The sequence below is a fragment of the Cyprinodon variegatus genome, unplaced genomic scaffold (assembly GCF_000732505.1).
Source record: "Cyprinodon variegatus isolate N-32 unplaced genomic scaffold, C_variegatus-1.0 Scaffold21, whole genome shotgun sequence".
In the NCBI taxonomy this organism is placed as follows: Eukaryota; Metazoa; Chordata; class Actinopteri; order Cyprinodontiformes; family Cyprinodontidae; genus Cyprinodon; species Cyprinodon variegatus.
The window spans coordinates 1,189,584-1,205,794 of NW_015150474.1; the positions used below are offsets into that span (position 1 = coordinate 1,189,584).

The window sequence follows — 16,211 nt, forward strand, 5'->3', positions numbered from 1 at the left end:
ATTTGTCTTTGGCCTAAAGTGGCATTTAGGGATGAACCCTCTTTTTACACCTGCTAAGGATATGATAGTGGAAATATCAGATCTGCACAGGGATCTGAGTATCATCAACAAATGTCTAAAGTCACTGATGACATGAGATGTTGGTGATGCAGAGCAAAAAGTATCCGGGTCCTGATGAGTTTTCAATGAAGAAGCAATTTATATGGAAGATGCATCTGTAACCTGAGAGCAGCCAACGATAGAAGATCAACTTATTAAAGGGATGGTAAGAAGTCCACAAATACACAAAACAAAGAACACCAGCAAGCTAAACAGTCAGAGGAGCAGCAGCCAGCAACTGATAGGATGTTTGACTCACTTTAAGGTAATCTTTCCCCTTCCTAGATATATTCTGTTTCCATTAATTGTCTAAAAGACCAACTGAACATCCGGAAACACTATGAAGTTGTGAGACTTAATGTTTCTCCACATAATATGAATGCATGGTTAGCCTAACCCACATAAGTTATTCAATCTATAGTGTTCATGTTTTTATCAGCAATCAGCTCCATCATGATCCAAAGGAGGATCTATCCAGACAGCAGGCGCCAGCAACACTTCCCATTCTTGGAACAACAACCAGGCTGATAATACAGAGCCTGATTGTGCCAAGACTCGACAGAAGCAAAACCCAGATCCAGACAGAATCATGCTGGGTCTGTGAGATTCAAGCTGACTATAGGTCTGATCTCTTATCTATTATACTGTGGCTGGTCAGAATAGTGGTCCTGACATTTTGGTCCTATTCCATGTAGTGTCAACGCTTCCCTGTATCTGAGATATACACAGGCAACCTGCCTCCATGCAGCAAAGATGCAGCCAGGTTTTAAGTCTATAGGGCTCTGAGGATCCGAGGAGCATTGTCTCATTTTCTTGCTAAATTACTGGATAGGGTCTCTGCCAGTGATAACCTGTGTTGATTACATCTATTTGATTTGACCGCAGTTTTTTTCCTCTATGAGGCAAAAGCTGTTTCTCCTGACTCATGATGTTCAGTGGTTTGTCACACGGAGGATGGAGCAAGATCGTTAAAAGTACAAAGATTAGATTTGCTGAGTGATATTTAACCTGTCAAAGCATGGAGAGAGACTAAACTAGACTTGGATTGAACTTAGCAAAGATTTTATTAAGTACAAAAGAAATATTGCTTTGGCATTAAGGCCTTGATTTGTACGACTGGGCTTCAGCTTTTTTTTTTTTTTTTACAGAAGTCAGCTTAGTGAAGTTTTCCAGTATGACCTCCCGAGGCGGAGAGGAGATCACGGAAAATCTGTGCTTGTGAGACGTTACACATTTTCCTGTATTTATAAGCAGTTTGTCCGGTTAAAAAAGAAAGAAATTGTATTTTTAAAAAAGTTTTTTTTTTGGCTAGATGTTGCAGCTTCTCTTAAGATTTCACTTAAAATAGTCCTTCCAAGGAGAAACAAAGAGGTGGATCCCCAAAACAAATCACTGACAAACATTCAACTAATCATAAATTCATCACACATCATGAAGTTCTAGGCCAACAAAATAAGATTATTCACTATAAAGGACACAAACATTTATGGACAAGCAGATTCTTGATCATGACCATCTGTGGAAAAAAAACAGATGCTTCTCAGCTCCGTCTAAAATCAGTCAGATTCCTGAGGCCTCATAGTCACAAATACATTTGATTCTTGATTTTAGTGTTTGCAAGCTCCAAATATGTATATTTCTTTTTTAGTTTTTTTTTTAACATCAATAATTAGTACATTTTGAATCCCTCATAATATACAGAAAGATCATAGCTTACTGAAAAGAATTCAAACAGGTTTTGAGACTAAAAATTCTTATGTTGTGATATAGATTCAGCTTTACCACAGAATGAATACATTAAGTTAATGAAACACAAAAGCTTACATAAAGTCTCACCTCTGGTCTTTTAAGTTCCTCCGTGACATAGTTTAGGTTGTACCAGCCGGCATAAGACCAGAGACCCTGATAGAAAGCCATTCCTAAAGCGCTCACAGAGTAATGTGTATCTTTAAATGAGTTTTCTACTTTAAAATTTTCCACAAACACGGTACTACTCTGTATGAGCTTCAGTATTCCTCCAATTACAATGAAAGTCAGTGCTAAAACTTTGGCCACTAAGAAGATGACTTGAACTCTGACAGCAATCCGGGAATTCAGGATGTTTAAGGAAGAAACGACGAGGATGGCGAGAGCTGCGGTGCATTTTAAAGCGAGAGGAGGAGGCTGGCAGCCGGGGTAAAATGGTGCCATGCTATACTCTGCTATGCTGATGGCCATGGCAGCGATGCTGAAAGGTTTCACCAGCAGGATAAAAGTGACAGCTGCAAAGAAAGCGGGGCATGACCCATATATCCTCAGGATGTAGACGAACTCCCCTCCAGATTCAGGAAGGATGGTCCCAAGTTCAGTGTAGGAGAGCGCAGCAAGCAGAACCACTGCTCCACAGAGGGCCCAGATCACCAGACTCGCTCCAGGGCTTCCAACGTAGGCCAAAACAAACTGTGGGGACATGAAAATCCCAGAACCGATCATGGTTCCAGAGACAAGAGCTATGCCTCCATCCAGTCCAATCACACGCTTCATTTTAAGGCCTTCTGCTTTTTTATTTGCCATGGTGGAAACTGAGGAAAAAGGGACCAAAACGCTATGAAAGCTTTAAGAAGTCTGCAGACACTTTCAGAGAGAAACCAATGACTGGTCAGAGGGCACGAGGAACGCTGGCTATAAGCCTGGTTGTAAAGGTTTTAACATCCATCAGGGGATCGTAAACTCATTATATAAGCTCTGTAGATTATTGTATATACACCAACTTTAACCTTACGTATCAACAAAAAAGTCTCTTGTTATCAAGACATTCTTGAATTTTTTTATCATCAGTTCTAGGTTTTCTGAAATCTTTACATAGGACATCTGTATGGTAAAATATTTGGGCTGACGTTGATAAAGAAGGAAACAAACAAAAAATAATGGAATTTTCCCTATAGCCCATAACATGTACGCATATTTATCTCCAACCTCTGATATGCATGAGCATAACACTCACTTTCATCTAATAGTTTAGTAAGTCAAAAAGTATTTTAAAGCTTTTCCTTTGGATTTTGCCTGAGTTAATTGTTGCCTCTCATTTCCAGTCCAGCATCACAAACAGCTACGATGAAAACAAGTAAAAGCAGCCAAAGTCCAATAAAAAAGTTTGAAAGAACATCCAGAATTCAATCAGACATTATAAGATGAGAGATAGAATTGTTGAACTGTTACCAAGGGACCGAAAACCTCATCAGTCTTACTTCTGGTTGTTTGAGCTCCTCGGTCAAATAATTCAAAGTATTCCAGCCGTCATAAGACCACAGGCCCTGATAGAAGGCGATGCCAATGTCATTCACACCGACGTTTGTTCCATCGAAAGAGCCTTGAAAGTTTGCAGTGTGGCCCTGAACAAGCATCACGACTCCTCCCAGTATGATCCCCCCCAGCGTCAGCCCTTTAATGGCCATAGTAACCACCTGGATGCCAGTGGACAAGCGGACGTTCAGACAGTTGACCAGAGCCAAGGCCAGGATCGCTACCGCAGCCACGCATTTGAGGAGCAGCTGTGGAGGGGCCCCTCCGCCATAAAAGGGGGCCACAGCATATTCGGCAAAGCTCAGGGCGATCCCTGTGGCGCTGGCGGGCATCATGACACTGATGAAGCTGAAGGCAAACATGAAGGCAATGACTCTCCTCGTAGTCCGTAGCATGTAGATGTACTCCCCTCCAGACTCTGGTATGATTGTCCCCAGTTCAGCATAACATAGTCCACCCAGCATGGCTGTCAGTCCACAGCAGGCCCAGATGATGAAGCTGGCCCCAGTGCTGCCGATTGCCAGCAGGACATACTGGGGAGAAACAAAGATCCCAGATCCTATCATAGTCCCAGCAATGAAAGACACAGCTCCTATTATTCCAACTTCTCTCTTCAGACTCAATCCTTCCTCCATCGCAGGTGATGTTACTGCTTGCTGAGAGGAATTTACACTAAACGATCCCAGATCATGTTGGAGGTTTAAAGTGAACCATTAGGTAATGTTAAACTAAGCAACAGGCTGTAACTGTATTTTTGAACAGCCTTATTCATTTGAATGTTTTAAAGTTGGAATTTACAGAGATAAACTAATGAAACATTTAGTCCTTTGACTATGCTTGTCGTAGCAACCCAATAAAATATGACAAAGTAGGGTCAAATTTAATGTAACTCTTGTCAGCGCTCCAAACTGTCAAATTGGCTTGAGCTGGTTTTATTGCTCATTTACATGTAAACCACTGATACACTAGCACTAAGTGCCTGCAGCATGCACAGCCTTGTGAGAAAAAAAAATATATTTGTTAAAGTCAAAGTTCAGAAAGCAAAAAAATGTTAAAACAGATGGCAAATATAGAATGAACATGAAAAAGCCTGTCTGTGATAGCATGCTGAAAGTGAAAGGCAGGACTTGGCTGCAGAAATGTGTAGCTAGGGGCTGATAAAAACATTTATTTCTTAGACGATAAGAAGGTGTGACAACACCTGCTTAGAGCATGGGACTATGTGTGAACACAACACCAAATAGGACACTCAGCAACCTTTAAGACACAGTGATTGCTGCCAATCATCCATTATATTGTGAAAAAAAAAAAAGCTTAAATTATAGGTTAACTGACTAACTTCTCAAGAATGAACTACCCTGAAAATTGACCCTAAGGTCAGACTTTTTTCAGAGAAATTGCTAAAACAAAAAACAGGAAAAAAATATCTCTCTCTTGTTTGGAGAGATTTATCTTTTTTGTATCTTCTCTAAGAATAAAATCTTATTTAGAATAGAATTAGATTAGAATAGAATTCAACTTTATTGTCATTACATTTTCACAGGTACAAAGCAACGGAATGTAGTTTGCATCTATCCAGAAGTGCTATACAGGATATAGATATTTATGTACATGTGCACATGATTTGCACTAACCCATAGACTATGTCTGTATTGACTATAGATGGTATATTTAAACAGAGAGTAATTGTAAGACACTATAAAATAAATAAATATGGAACCTATATACAGATTTTACATGAATGTTAGGATATGGATTTTATATATATATATATATATATATATATATATATATATATATATATATATATATATATATATATATATANATATATCTATATATATAGTATGTATGTGTGCGGTGAGGGCCCCTGGGGACCTAGCAATCACTGAAAATTCTGCAATAGATGAGTCATTTCATAGGTCCTGTAATGAGTATAGGCTTTAAAGCAGCATGTGTTGCAAATATTTTCTTGGATATTTCCTTAACTTATATTACAGCTTAAACACAAATTGTCCCTTTAAGTTGATCAGGACAATGATTCCCAACACAGCAGCCAAAAATGAAAAGGAAATCGGAGGAAATTTCTGTAAACTCCAACAACAATTTAAAGACTGGGTTAGAGTAAACACAGCAACCGCTGAGACTTACGGTATTGCCTTGAGCAGAGGAAACTGTTGAGTCATGCACACATGAGTGAAAATGGCAACTGATGCTTGTGGGTTGGCCTTTAACTTCCCCTTACCTCTGGACGTTTGAGCTCCTCCGTCACATAGTTCAGATTGTTCCAGCCATCATAGGACCACAGTCCCTGGTAGAGAGCAATCCCAATTGGATTGATGCCCACGTTGGAGTTTTTAAAGGAGTCCTCAAAGTTTTCCGTGTTTCCTTTGGCAAGCAGAACCACCCCTCCGACAATGATGACAACCAAGGCCACAACCTTAGCCACCATAAAAAACACCTGCACTATCATCGAAAAGCGTACATTCATACAGTTTACAATGGCTAAAACTATGATTGCAGCTGCAGCCACAAATTTTACTATCAGCACTGGTGGAGTGCATTCTGGGTAGAAAGGAGCCACAACATACTGAGCAAAGCTGAGAGAGATGCCTGCGACACCTGCAGGTCTCACAAATATGATAGAGCTGAAGGCCAACATGAAGGCCATGACTGGACCTGATGTCCTCAGAATATAGATGTACTCTCCTCCTGACTCCTGTATAACGGTACCTAGTTCAGCATAGCAGAAAGACACCAGTATCACCAGTACGCCACAGCTGGCCCACACCACCAGGCTGGCTCCTGTGCTGCCAATAGAGGAGATAACCGTCTGCGGGGACATGAAGATCCCAGATCCAATCATCGTCCCTGCAATCAGCGACACGGCTCCTATCAGCCCCACTTCTCGTTTCAAGCTGAGCTTCTGTTGTTTCTCTTCCATCATCTTGGCAGCTGGAGACCATCTGCTGTGCGTCGGCTCCAGGCAGCAGTGGGAAAACTGTAATTTTGTGACCTAACTTACTCTTGCATCAACACATGGAGTTAATAATTATATGTTGGGTTCATCCGACGTGTTAACAGGTGACGTCTTACCTAACACCTTATCGTTTCTGAAAGGATCACTGCAAGAAGTGATGGTTATAGCCTTTTATTGTGTGTATTTTATTACACGTGATAACTACTGCTTTAGGAACTCAGTCTCTTCCTTTACAGAGGTGATCAAAGCACTCATATTTGGTTATCTATGGAGAGCCATTAGGAAAAAGAGGAAATTAATGAAACAAAACTATTAAATTCAATTAAAAAAACAACAACTTTGTATTAAATATTCCCCCAAGGCTTAAATAGTAATATAAACCCTACTTTTTCTGGTAGTAAAACTACTAATCTGGATTTCACAGGTTACTTTTAATAATGACAGTTTTATTCAAACAGAAATAATGTTAGCTACTCAAACAAACAAAGGTAACACTCAGACAACACATCCTAGATCTGAAACAATGAAATTTTCTCATTGAATACTTTTTTCTGTACATTGTTGAGTGTGCTGACAACAGAATCCCACAAAAATCACACAAAACTAAAGTGGAAAAACACTACAGGCTGATTCAACTTTGATGTAATGTCCTTAAAACAGGTCAAAACAAGGCTCAGTATTGTGCGTGTGGCTTCAATGTGCCTGTATGACCTCTCTCCAACGCCTGGGCATGCTCCTGATGAGGAGGTGCATGGTCTCGTCAGGCATCTCCTCCCAGACCTGGACTAAAGCATTCGCTTTACTGCTGGACAGACTGTGGTGCAATGTGACTTCAGTGGATGGATCCAGACATGATGTCCCAGATGTTCACAATGGGATTTAGGTCTGGGGAACGGGTGGGCCAGTCCATAGCTTCAGTGCCTTCATCTTGCAGGAACTGTGAACACACGCTAGCCACATGAGGTCTAGCATTGTCCTGCATTTGCAGCAACCCAGGGCCAACGGAACCAGCATATGGTCTTGCAAGTGGTCTGAGGATCTCATCTCGGTACTTACCGGTAATTGCAGTCACGCTACCTCTGGCGAGCCAAAAAATGCCATCCGACACCATTAGTGTCCCACTACCAAACCAGTCATGCTGAAGGATGTTGCAGCCAGCAGGTCGCTCTCCAAGTGTTCTGTGGCAAATGCCAAGCATCCTGCACTGTGTTGGACTGTGAGCACAACCCCCATCTGTGGACATTGGGCCCTCACACCATCCTCATGGAGTACGCATGCACATTTCTGGCCTCCTAGAGGTGATTTTTCAGGGCTCTGGCAGTGTTCCTACTGTTCTTCCTTGCACAAAGGTGGAGGAAGCTTTCGTGCTGCTGGGTTGTTGCCGTCCACTACATCTCCTGGTGTACTGACCTGTCTCCTGGTAGAGCCTCCAGCCTCTGGACACTGCGATGACAGAAATGGCAAACCTTCTTACCACAGCTTGCATTGATGTGCTTGGATGAGCTGCACTACCCGAGCCACTTGTGTGGGTTGTAGGGCACAACTCATGCTGAATGACTGTGAAAGCACCACCAACATTCAAAAGAGATAAAAACATCAGCTAGAAAGCTTGGGTACTAAGAGGTGGTCTGTGGTCCCCACCTGTAGAACCAATCGTTTACTAAGTGTATCTTTCTAATTGCGGAAAAGTACCACCTGTTAAATTTCCCACAACAGCATGTGAAATTGTTAATCAGTGTTGATTCCTAAGTAGACAGTTTGATTTCACAGAAGTTTGATTAAAGTTATTGTGCTGTTTACATATTCCCTTTATTTGTTGAGCTGCGTATATATGGTATGTATGCTACCAGGCAGATGCTAATAAAATATCATTCTTAACAGGGATTGAAGTATTGAGAAGCATTAAATAACATTTCTAATAAGGCAAAAGATTATCTCTGGAAAGTTCAGTTTATTTTTTTATTGAATTTTAACCCCATACCAGAACTTTGATATTCCTTGATCCAACAAAGCACTTTCCTGCTCTGATTGCTGGCTTTTCTAAAAGGTTTCTTTAACAATATTGTTCAGGAAAGTTCTCTCCTAAACAAACCTCGCTCAGAAAATCTGAGGGCCATTTCTTCTAAGAACTTACATCAGACTTGAGCAAAAGGGGTGTTTTTAACATAACACTTTTCAGGATCTTATGAGCAGCATGTCTAGTACACAGAATATATTTATATAAACTAACAAGCTTTAAATCTTATTTAGATTAGTTTTTGCTCCACATTTCAGGCTGCATGGTTCTTGCTGAAATAATTTAGTTACTTTTAATGATTTATTTTTTCTTTGAATAGCTTACATGTTATTTCCTTAAAGCTGAGAAGGATTAATTACATTTTTTTATCTGTAATGGGTCATCAAAGTTTCCAAAAACTATAGGAAAGTAGCTGAAGTTACTCTTTTAAAACATGTATATAACGTACAAATTTATTTTACTTTTCCTGAGATTCATTTTGTCTTTTAGAACTTTAAATAATTGATCCTATTTATACAACCAAGATCTTAAACCTGCCCTTACAACCAGGACAGATTTTTTTTTTAATTTAAATTGGACAAAATTATTTGATTCAAATATTCATGGTTTAATGAAATGCATTTCTGTATAAAATATATTACAAGATGCTTTATGTGAGGCATATCAGAATAATTTTATCTCTAGTTGAACCAGCTTATTCACCATCTTTAAATTTGAATTTGGAAATTACAAAATCCTGTTTTTTTCTTTATTGGCAAAAACAGGCTTCCATATTCTCAGACACTTCTCACATATCTAATTCATAAAACTATTTAATTAGCTCTGGTATTGCTGAATCAAAGCCCTTCAAAGAACAAATAAGGAAAACATTTTCCTTTTCAATCAACAGATCATAACTGCTATGATGATTATGTTTTTAGAACATATGTTTTAATGGTCCCTTCAGCAACACATCAACAAATCCAATAAAACAATAAATACTTGCTATCAGAGGTTAACGAGTCACAATGTTTAACTAAAATTACAGTTTAATAAGCACATTTAATGCACTGCTATCTGTTCAGACTTTGTCCTCGGCTCCAGTGATAAAAAGGTGAACGTTTTTGTTGGAGTGCAGCATCTGTCCGGCTCGCTGGGCTCCGGAGATGGCAGCTAGCTTATGAGCATCGTAGCGGGAGTAGAGGGCAGTGCATGTCCAGCTGGCCTCCTCCCCCTGACCTCCTGCTGCCAGCATGTTGCACACTTCGCTGTAGAAGTGAGGGAAGGTGGGGAGTCCATAAAAGATCAGGTTCTTGATGCCCTTGATGGTATACCTGAACAAAGCAAGGATGACATGAGCAGATTGTTGCAGGAAGAATAAATACACAAACAAACAACAAACTGACCGCTTGTAGAAGTGGAAGCGCTCAGTGAAAAGCAGGAACTGCTTTTCACCTTTCAGGAAAAAATGCCTGGCTCGAGAAACCTCCGATTTGCTGGAATACTCGCAGACGGAGGTAAAGTTGATCTCCTCTTTCTTCATGTGGTTTCGCAGGCGGACATAGTCAAAGTAGGATGGGATGTAAATCAAAGTGTGGGACATGACAGAGTCCCTGTACTGAGGCAGCACTTTATCAATGAAGAACTGAAACCTTCAAGGAGAAGAAGAATATAGTGAGGGGTAGTCCTAGGAAAGGGGAGTCTCCAGAGCTTAAACAATAGACTGCATACCTTGCATCTTGATCCATGAAGCTTTCAGATGAAAACATTTGGAAAACATGAGGCAGCTGAACCAACACCTGGCAGATGGAGCCTGTTTTTGGCATATTTTTTATGGTAACCTGTATCAGAAAAATGAAAGCTTCTGTTGAAAAAGCTCCTCTACGCTTGTCGAGTTGAACGCCTTTTGCAGTAAAAAAAGGCAAGTGAGTCTGAGAATCTGAAGCATTTTTTTAATCATGTGTAAAATCCTGTGTATTACCATTTGCGCCATGTGCCAGCACAATGCCTTAGACAGTTTATTACCACACATTTGGCATTACCTAAGAGAAACAAGCCCCCCGCCTCCCCTTTTATCTTTCTAAATAAAATAAATAGCGCTCCACCTTCTACCCTCTGTAGGTAACCTACATATGAATTCATATCCTGTTCCCCCATGGAGAGCATTTAGCTATTAGATGCAAATTCACATATCTGCTATGCCTTTGTATTGCAAATTCCAGATAAATAAACTGAAATCAAGTCAGTAATCTTTGCCTCAATAAGTATTTCCCCATAATTTAAGCAAGTCAGTAAGTTATTTACAAATACAATTAAATTATTTGCATTTTAAACTGGAAAAAATATACAACTATTATCTTATTTTAGGTGCATAATATCTAACTATCTTATTTTAAAGAGGAAAATCTACTCATTCCATTGCCAGATCTGATTTTTTGCTCAAATTAAAGGCGTATACACTTATTCCAAGAAACCTTCTGCAATCGCTGATTGGACAGTTGACGAGCCTACTGGACTGAATGACAGGCGGTGTCACATCAATCATTTAAACACCAATAACTAAAATTGAAAAAACATTTTTTGTAATGAATGAATTTAAAAATTGCCACCTTTCTGCAACAAATTAATAATGTATTTATCTAAATGGAAACACCTGGATGTTACTGAATTTATCTTTCCAATAATTGTCAAATCCTCTTTTAAATGCAGAGAGCAGTACGTATCTGTAAGGCCTGACCTGTCCTCTGTAGTTGGCACAGTGTTTAGTGAGGATGTTGTTTATCTGTGGATCCTGGATGGAGCTGAACACCAGCGTCTGTCTGTAGTGTCTAGCCCAGTTGTTCAGGTTCCACATCCTCACTCTGGAAAAGTCCACTCCATGGGAGTCCAGCGGCTGCAGGTTCATGTGTTTCATCACATGCTGGTAGAGAAGGGCAGGAAAAAAAAAACCTTAAACCTATTCTACATATAGTTATGCAAATGGACCACATCTTGAGTTAAGCTGAAATCCTCCTACCAACACATGCTCCCAGTTCTGCATGAGGAAGACATCAGTCTGATCCAGGACCAGCAGCTCGATGGACGACAGGAAGTCATAGTCCCTCTTACTCTCCCCTTCGGCCCCCAGCACCATTCGAAGGCCAAGCGGAGACGCAATGATGATGTCTGAGGAGTAGAAGGGGGCGTACAGACGCACATTGCCCCTCACTATAGACACACCTGGCAAGGAGGGTAGAAGCAATCAGATAAGGGGTGAATGCTTTCATATACAGCCCTCCCCCCACCATTTTAATAACGTACCTATCCTGAAGTGATCGTCCACGTTCCCTGAGAAGATGGCGTGGTAATCATCAGGTCTGAGCAGGTTCGCTGGTTTCTCCTCCTCTGCCTCTCCAAACTCCTCCTTGAACTTCTTCTTGTTGCTCACCATGATCTTCTTGCCTTTGGTCTCCAGCAGGCTGACCAGAGTGTGGACCACTTGTAGAGCGCGTCCCCGAATGGGAACCAGAATCAGAACCTGGCACACAGTAATAGCAATCCTTACAAATCCTGCAGGTTTTCTGTGTTAACCTCTTAAAACCGACCTAATTTGGGGTAATCCTCGCTATTTTTGCATACCCAAATGGAAAAGGAAATAACCGAGGAACTGTAAGCCTAAATTACATGTGTGTTACATAATTTGAAAGCTAACACCTTTAAGTTTCTGAAAATATAAATGAAAATAGTGTGACTAAAACACAGCCTTAACTGCATCGGTTCAAACATGACTCAAAGTTGTTTTTTCTTCTTTTCGAAAATAATAGATCTTTTTTAACATGAGTAATAAAGACTTGAGAAAAGGCATGTCTCATTGTATTGCATTTGTTCTACATCATGTCAACTACAACTGCAGAAAATTTCAGAGCTGTGGGGCTTTGAACTTCTGGCATCACCAGCATCTATGCATATGTGTGTGTGTGTGTGTGTAGTGTGCTCTTTTAGCTAAAGTATATATTCATTAGGCTTTTATGCACAAAAATAAAACAAATTTTTGAACTGTAAAACGTTTACATAAAAATATAAAACGTTTTATACAGAGAATAACTTGTTACTTAATTCAAATATAAAGTTAAGTGATGTGTGTGAAAAAACTGTTGCACTCCTTACTCCTTCAAACAAACAATCAGATCCACCTCATCAGCTGCTTCTACTTGCTAATTTCAGCAGGAGGCGGACTGACAAGGAGGAGGGTCAAAGCAAAACCAATACATAAACAAATAAACAATAGCTCTACCATTCACATAACCTTAGCTCTTTAACATTAATAATTTTGCAAAAGATAAACGAATCTAATTCTTAATAGGCTCCAACATAACTACTCGGTGCGTTATTGGCTGACGAGCAAGGAGCTTGTGAGACTTCAGCTTCAGAGACTTCGGCTATCCCTGATTCAGTTCGAGTCATACAAAAATGCGGACAATTTGTCTCGTAGGTAGGAAGATGGTGTAAAAAAACAAAAAAACTAAACAAACATCGCGTGCAAATGTTTAAGGAAACAAGTCTTATTAGTAAGATGCTAAGCATTAGCTATGGGCAGCTAAATAAACCTCATGTGTTTGGTTGTTTACCTTTGGCCTGGTCAGTCCCTGGTCTCTGGGTTCGTCTTGTGGCTCAGCTCCAGGTTTAGTCTGTGTCTTCCGCTCTCTCAGCTGACTGTTATGGGCCAGCACTCTGGAGTTAGCCTTCAGGACGTGGTTGAGCACATGGAGGCAGTAAGCACTGCATACATATGGACCCTGCTTTACAGGGCATATATCTGGGTGGTACAGGTCCTTATAAGACATCATGAGGGCCAGCAGCTCCAGCTGCAGAGGGCTGATCTCCTCAGCCTGTCCTTTAGGGTTGACTGACTGGTTCAGACCCTTCCAGCTGCTCTCCAAAAGCTTATGGAAATCACTTAGGTTTGTGTCTTTATGGGGACCGATGGGGCCGAATCGCTCAACAGGATTGGTGCACAAAAGATTTCCCAATTTTGGCCACTATGAAACAAGAAAAAGAGCAGAGAACGTTTACACACAATGCAGATAAGCTTAGTAAAATATACAAACAGTTTAAACTTTAAGCAAAAAATTCTATCAGGCTTAGTTTGCTTTTATACCCGCTTCCCTCAGTTGCAAACAACATCTTTTAAAGGGAGTTTATGTGATAGAGCTACAAATAATGAGTACATAACAGCGTTTTAACTAATAAAAATCTGTAGTATGCAGTTCTTATTTACAATGCTACCCTTAAATAAATTCCAGCTGTTCTGAGAAAGACTCAGAAGGCAACAGAAAAGTCACAAATAAAGATGGTCATAAAGCAATGTCCTAAGATCTGAACATATAACAGAGCATTTATTAACAGTGTTAATAATGGATAAAGGCAACATCAACCTGCCTAAACCTGCTCATACACCTAAACAGAGCCAGAAGGAACAGTTTCTGCAGATCGTAGGTTTTAAGAGCAGCTGGAAATGGGCACCAGCAACCCTTGCAATCCTGCTTGGGATAAGCGTGATGGAAAATGGATGCATGGTTCCAAGGCCTCGAAGCATAGAAGCTAACTGCTGCATCCACCATTGCTTAGTTCTGGTCTTGGTTACATTATGGGTTTCCTCTACATGGTTGGTAAGAGCTGCTAAGAGTTGATGGATAAACTAAATACACTGTGACCCTGGCAGGAAACCTATTAAAGGTTCACTTTCCATCAGGCATGCCCGAAATTGGTCCTCGAGGGCTGCTGTCCTGCAGGTTTTAGAGGTTTTCCTGCTTTAGAACAGCTGATTATGATGATTGCTGTTCAGCAACAGCCTGTTAGTCAACCATCAATGAAAAAGCAGAGAAACGTCTAAAACCTGCAGGAAATCAGCTTTTAGGGACGACTTTTGGCATGTCTGAATTAGATAGTTAAGAGCTCACACTGAGATATAAGGACCAGTGGAGCCTCTGGTGGCAGTTGTCTAAAGGATTTTTTTTAACGTAAGCTAATATGTGATGTAAGAACAAAACAGCCAAACGGAAGGAGCATGATGAGCACCGAGAAGAAGAGGACAGAGACTTTTAAGTCTTCCGGAAGAAACCAACCTGATGAGGATGAATCAGGAAGATGTTCTGTTAGCCTTTTAGGTCATTTTATCAAATTAAACTTCATGTTTATGGTACAAGTAGGTGAAGCTCTGATTTTAAGGAAATTCTACTCTAAGTGACCAAGATACAAACAAACAGAAAAGTAAATAAACTGTTTATAACTATGGTTAACATTTGAAATGTGTGTCAACCAGAATGGATTTTGAGGTCGGGTTTGGAGAACTTCAGAAACGAAAGTTCTTGTTTCACCTTTTTGTATGTTGTTATATTAAAATTTGATCTGAACCAAAGGTTTGGAAACATTTAGTTTTGATCAGAACAGTCAAAGTCCTTGAGAGGCTAAAAAACACTGAAGATTATGCAGGGTTTTCATTTCACAGTTGAGCTCTACTTCATGTTGGTTGAGTTAGAAAATGGGAAAAAAACGCCAAATTGTATTAATACATTTAAGGTTTTTTTTTAAAATATAAATGCTAATTTTCTAACCGGGCGGTTATGTTTATACCGTGATCTGAGATTTGGATTTGCAGCCAGAGGTGATTTTACACACATCCTCTTCAGTAAGCTCTGTTTCCAGGTGGTCTAAAAACATGTCTGTAAAAAAAAAAAAGAATTAAAAACAAAAAGTCAGATCTCATACAGACCAATACAAAACCTAAATGTTTCAATTTTTATAGAAATCAATGAAGAATTTCCTCTGATTTCACCTTTACTGGTCTTCAGTTGTGCAGAGTTTTCATCAGTTTCTCCTTTTTCCATGAAGTTTGTCTCCAGACAGAATGCAGATTCATGCTCCTTGTCTACAAACTCTTTATCTCCTGCCACCTCCTCCTGCTCAGCAGCCTGCTCCTCTCCATCAGCCCCCTCCTCTTTATCTCCCGCCGCCTCCTCTTCTCCATGTTCTCCTTCGTCCTCAGCTTCATTGCTGCCCTCTTCTGAAAATTTGAAACTCCAATTTAGTCAACTGCCAACAGTTGTAAAATATGTGTATAAAATGCAGCATACCTAAGTGGCACTTAAATAAAGTTGTCTAAAGGATAAATGTGTGGCTTGATATAAAAAACAAAACAAAGAAACAACCATCGCTTTCAAAGAGTAGCTCCTCCTCCTCCTCTTCATCACTGCTTTCATCCTCTTGGTTCTGGCGATTGGCGGTGGGTTCACCAAGGGTTGAAAGGAGCTTCTGATAGGCCGTTTGTTGCTCTGGTTCTTCCTCTTCTTCTCCATCCCTGATGTCAGGTTCTGAGTCGGACTGTTCTGGGCTTGATGGCTGCACCAAACAAAGGGAACAATTAAAACAAAACAACGAGGAGGCAAAGATGGTTACGCTTTTATGAAAACCATCTCCAAACAGAGCATCTCTCCACACACTCACCAGGTCCACAATCTGGGTCCTTTCAGGTCTTTCATTCACACTAAGGAGAAGCAAACAGTAAATCAAGCAGTATGTTACCAGATCTTATAGCACCTGATGCACAGACTTATGGACAAACGGATATATACACAGATGGAGATTTAACTGAAGAATACTGACCTTACCTGCGATCTGAGACATAACAGACCCCTTAGAGATTATCTCACCAACACATTGTTTTCTTTTGCATTTGTTATAATTGATCATTGCTTATATAGTTTAAAGACCAAAGACATGAGGTGATAGACAGAAATAAATGGGTGAAAGGACTAAAAGATGGATACATCTACAGATTAATGGACATGACATTTAGACCATAGGACATTGAATACA

At 40.1% G+C, this 16,211-nt stretch overlaps 2 protein-coding genes across 3 annotated transcripts in view; both read right to left on the minus strand.

Moving 5' to 3' along the window:
* Window positions 1-6,328, minus strand: part of LOC107094974 (b(0,+)-type amino acid transporter 1-like) — a 10,304-nt gene extending 3,976 nt beyond the window's left edge. The window contains exon 1 of one of the 2 annotated variants that reach the window (XM_015390923.1): window positions 5,627-6,328. In XM_015390923.1, the coding sequence (XP_015246409.1) occupies window positions 5,627-6,328 (702 nt within the window). Of the gene's footprint in view, window positions 1-1,935; window positions 2,653-5,626 lie in introns of those variants that run through there. The other variant, XM_015390915.1, reaches the window with a different exon arrangement.
* A 2,633-nt stretch (window positions 6,329-8,961) lies between these two features.
* Window positions 8,962-16,211, minus strand: part of diexf (digestive organ expansion factor homolog (zebrafish)) — an 8,004-nt gene continuing 754 nt past the window's right edge. Inside the window, exons 2-12 of the mRNA XM_015390008.1 lie at window positions 15,840-15,879; window positions 15,545-15,734; window positions 15,172-15,399; window positions 14,970-15,058; window positions 12,965-13,375; window positions 11,658-11,874; window positions 11,374-11,576; window positions 11,095-11,277; window positions 10,089-10,198; window positions 9,764-10,009; window positions 8,962-9,691 (exon numbers count right to left, since the gene is read on the minus strand). Coding sequence (XP_015245494.1) covers window positions 9,439-9,691; window positions 9,764-10,009; window positions 10,089-10,198; window positions 11,095-11,277; window positions 11,374-11,576; window positions 11,658-11,874; window positions 12,965-13,375; window positions 14,970-15,058; window positions 15,172-15,399; window positions 15,545-15,734; window positions 15,840-15,879 — 2,170 coding nt within the window. The 3' untranslated portion in view covers window positions 8,962-9,438. The remainder of the gene's footprint in view (window positions 9,692-9,763; window positions 10,010-10,088; window positions 10,199-11,094; window positions 11,278-11,373; window positions 11,577-11,657; window positions 11,875-12,964; window positions 13,376-14,969; window positions 15,059-15,171; window positions 15,400-15,544; window positions 15,735-15,839; window positions 15,880-16,211) is intronic.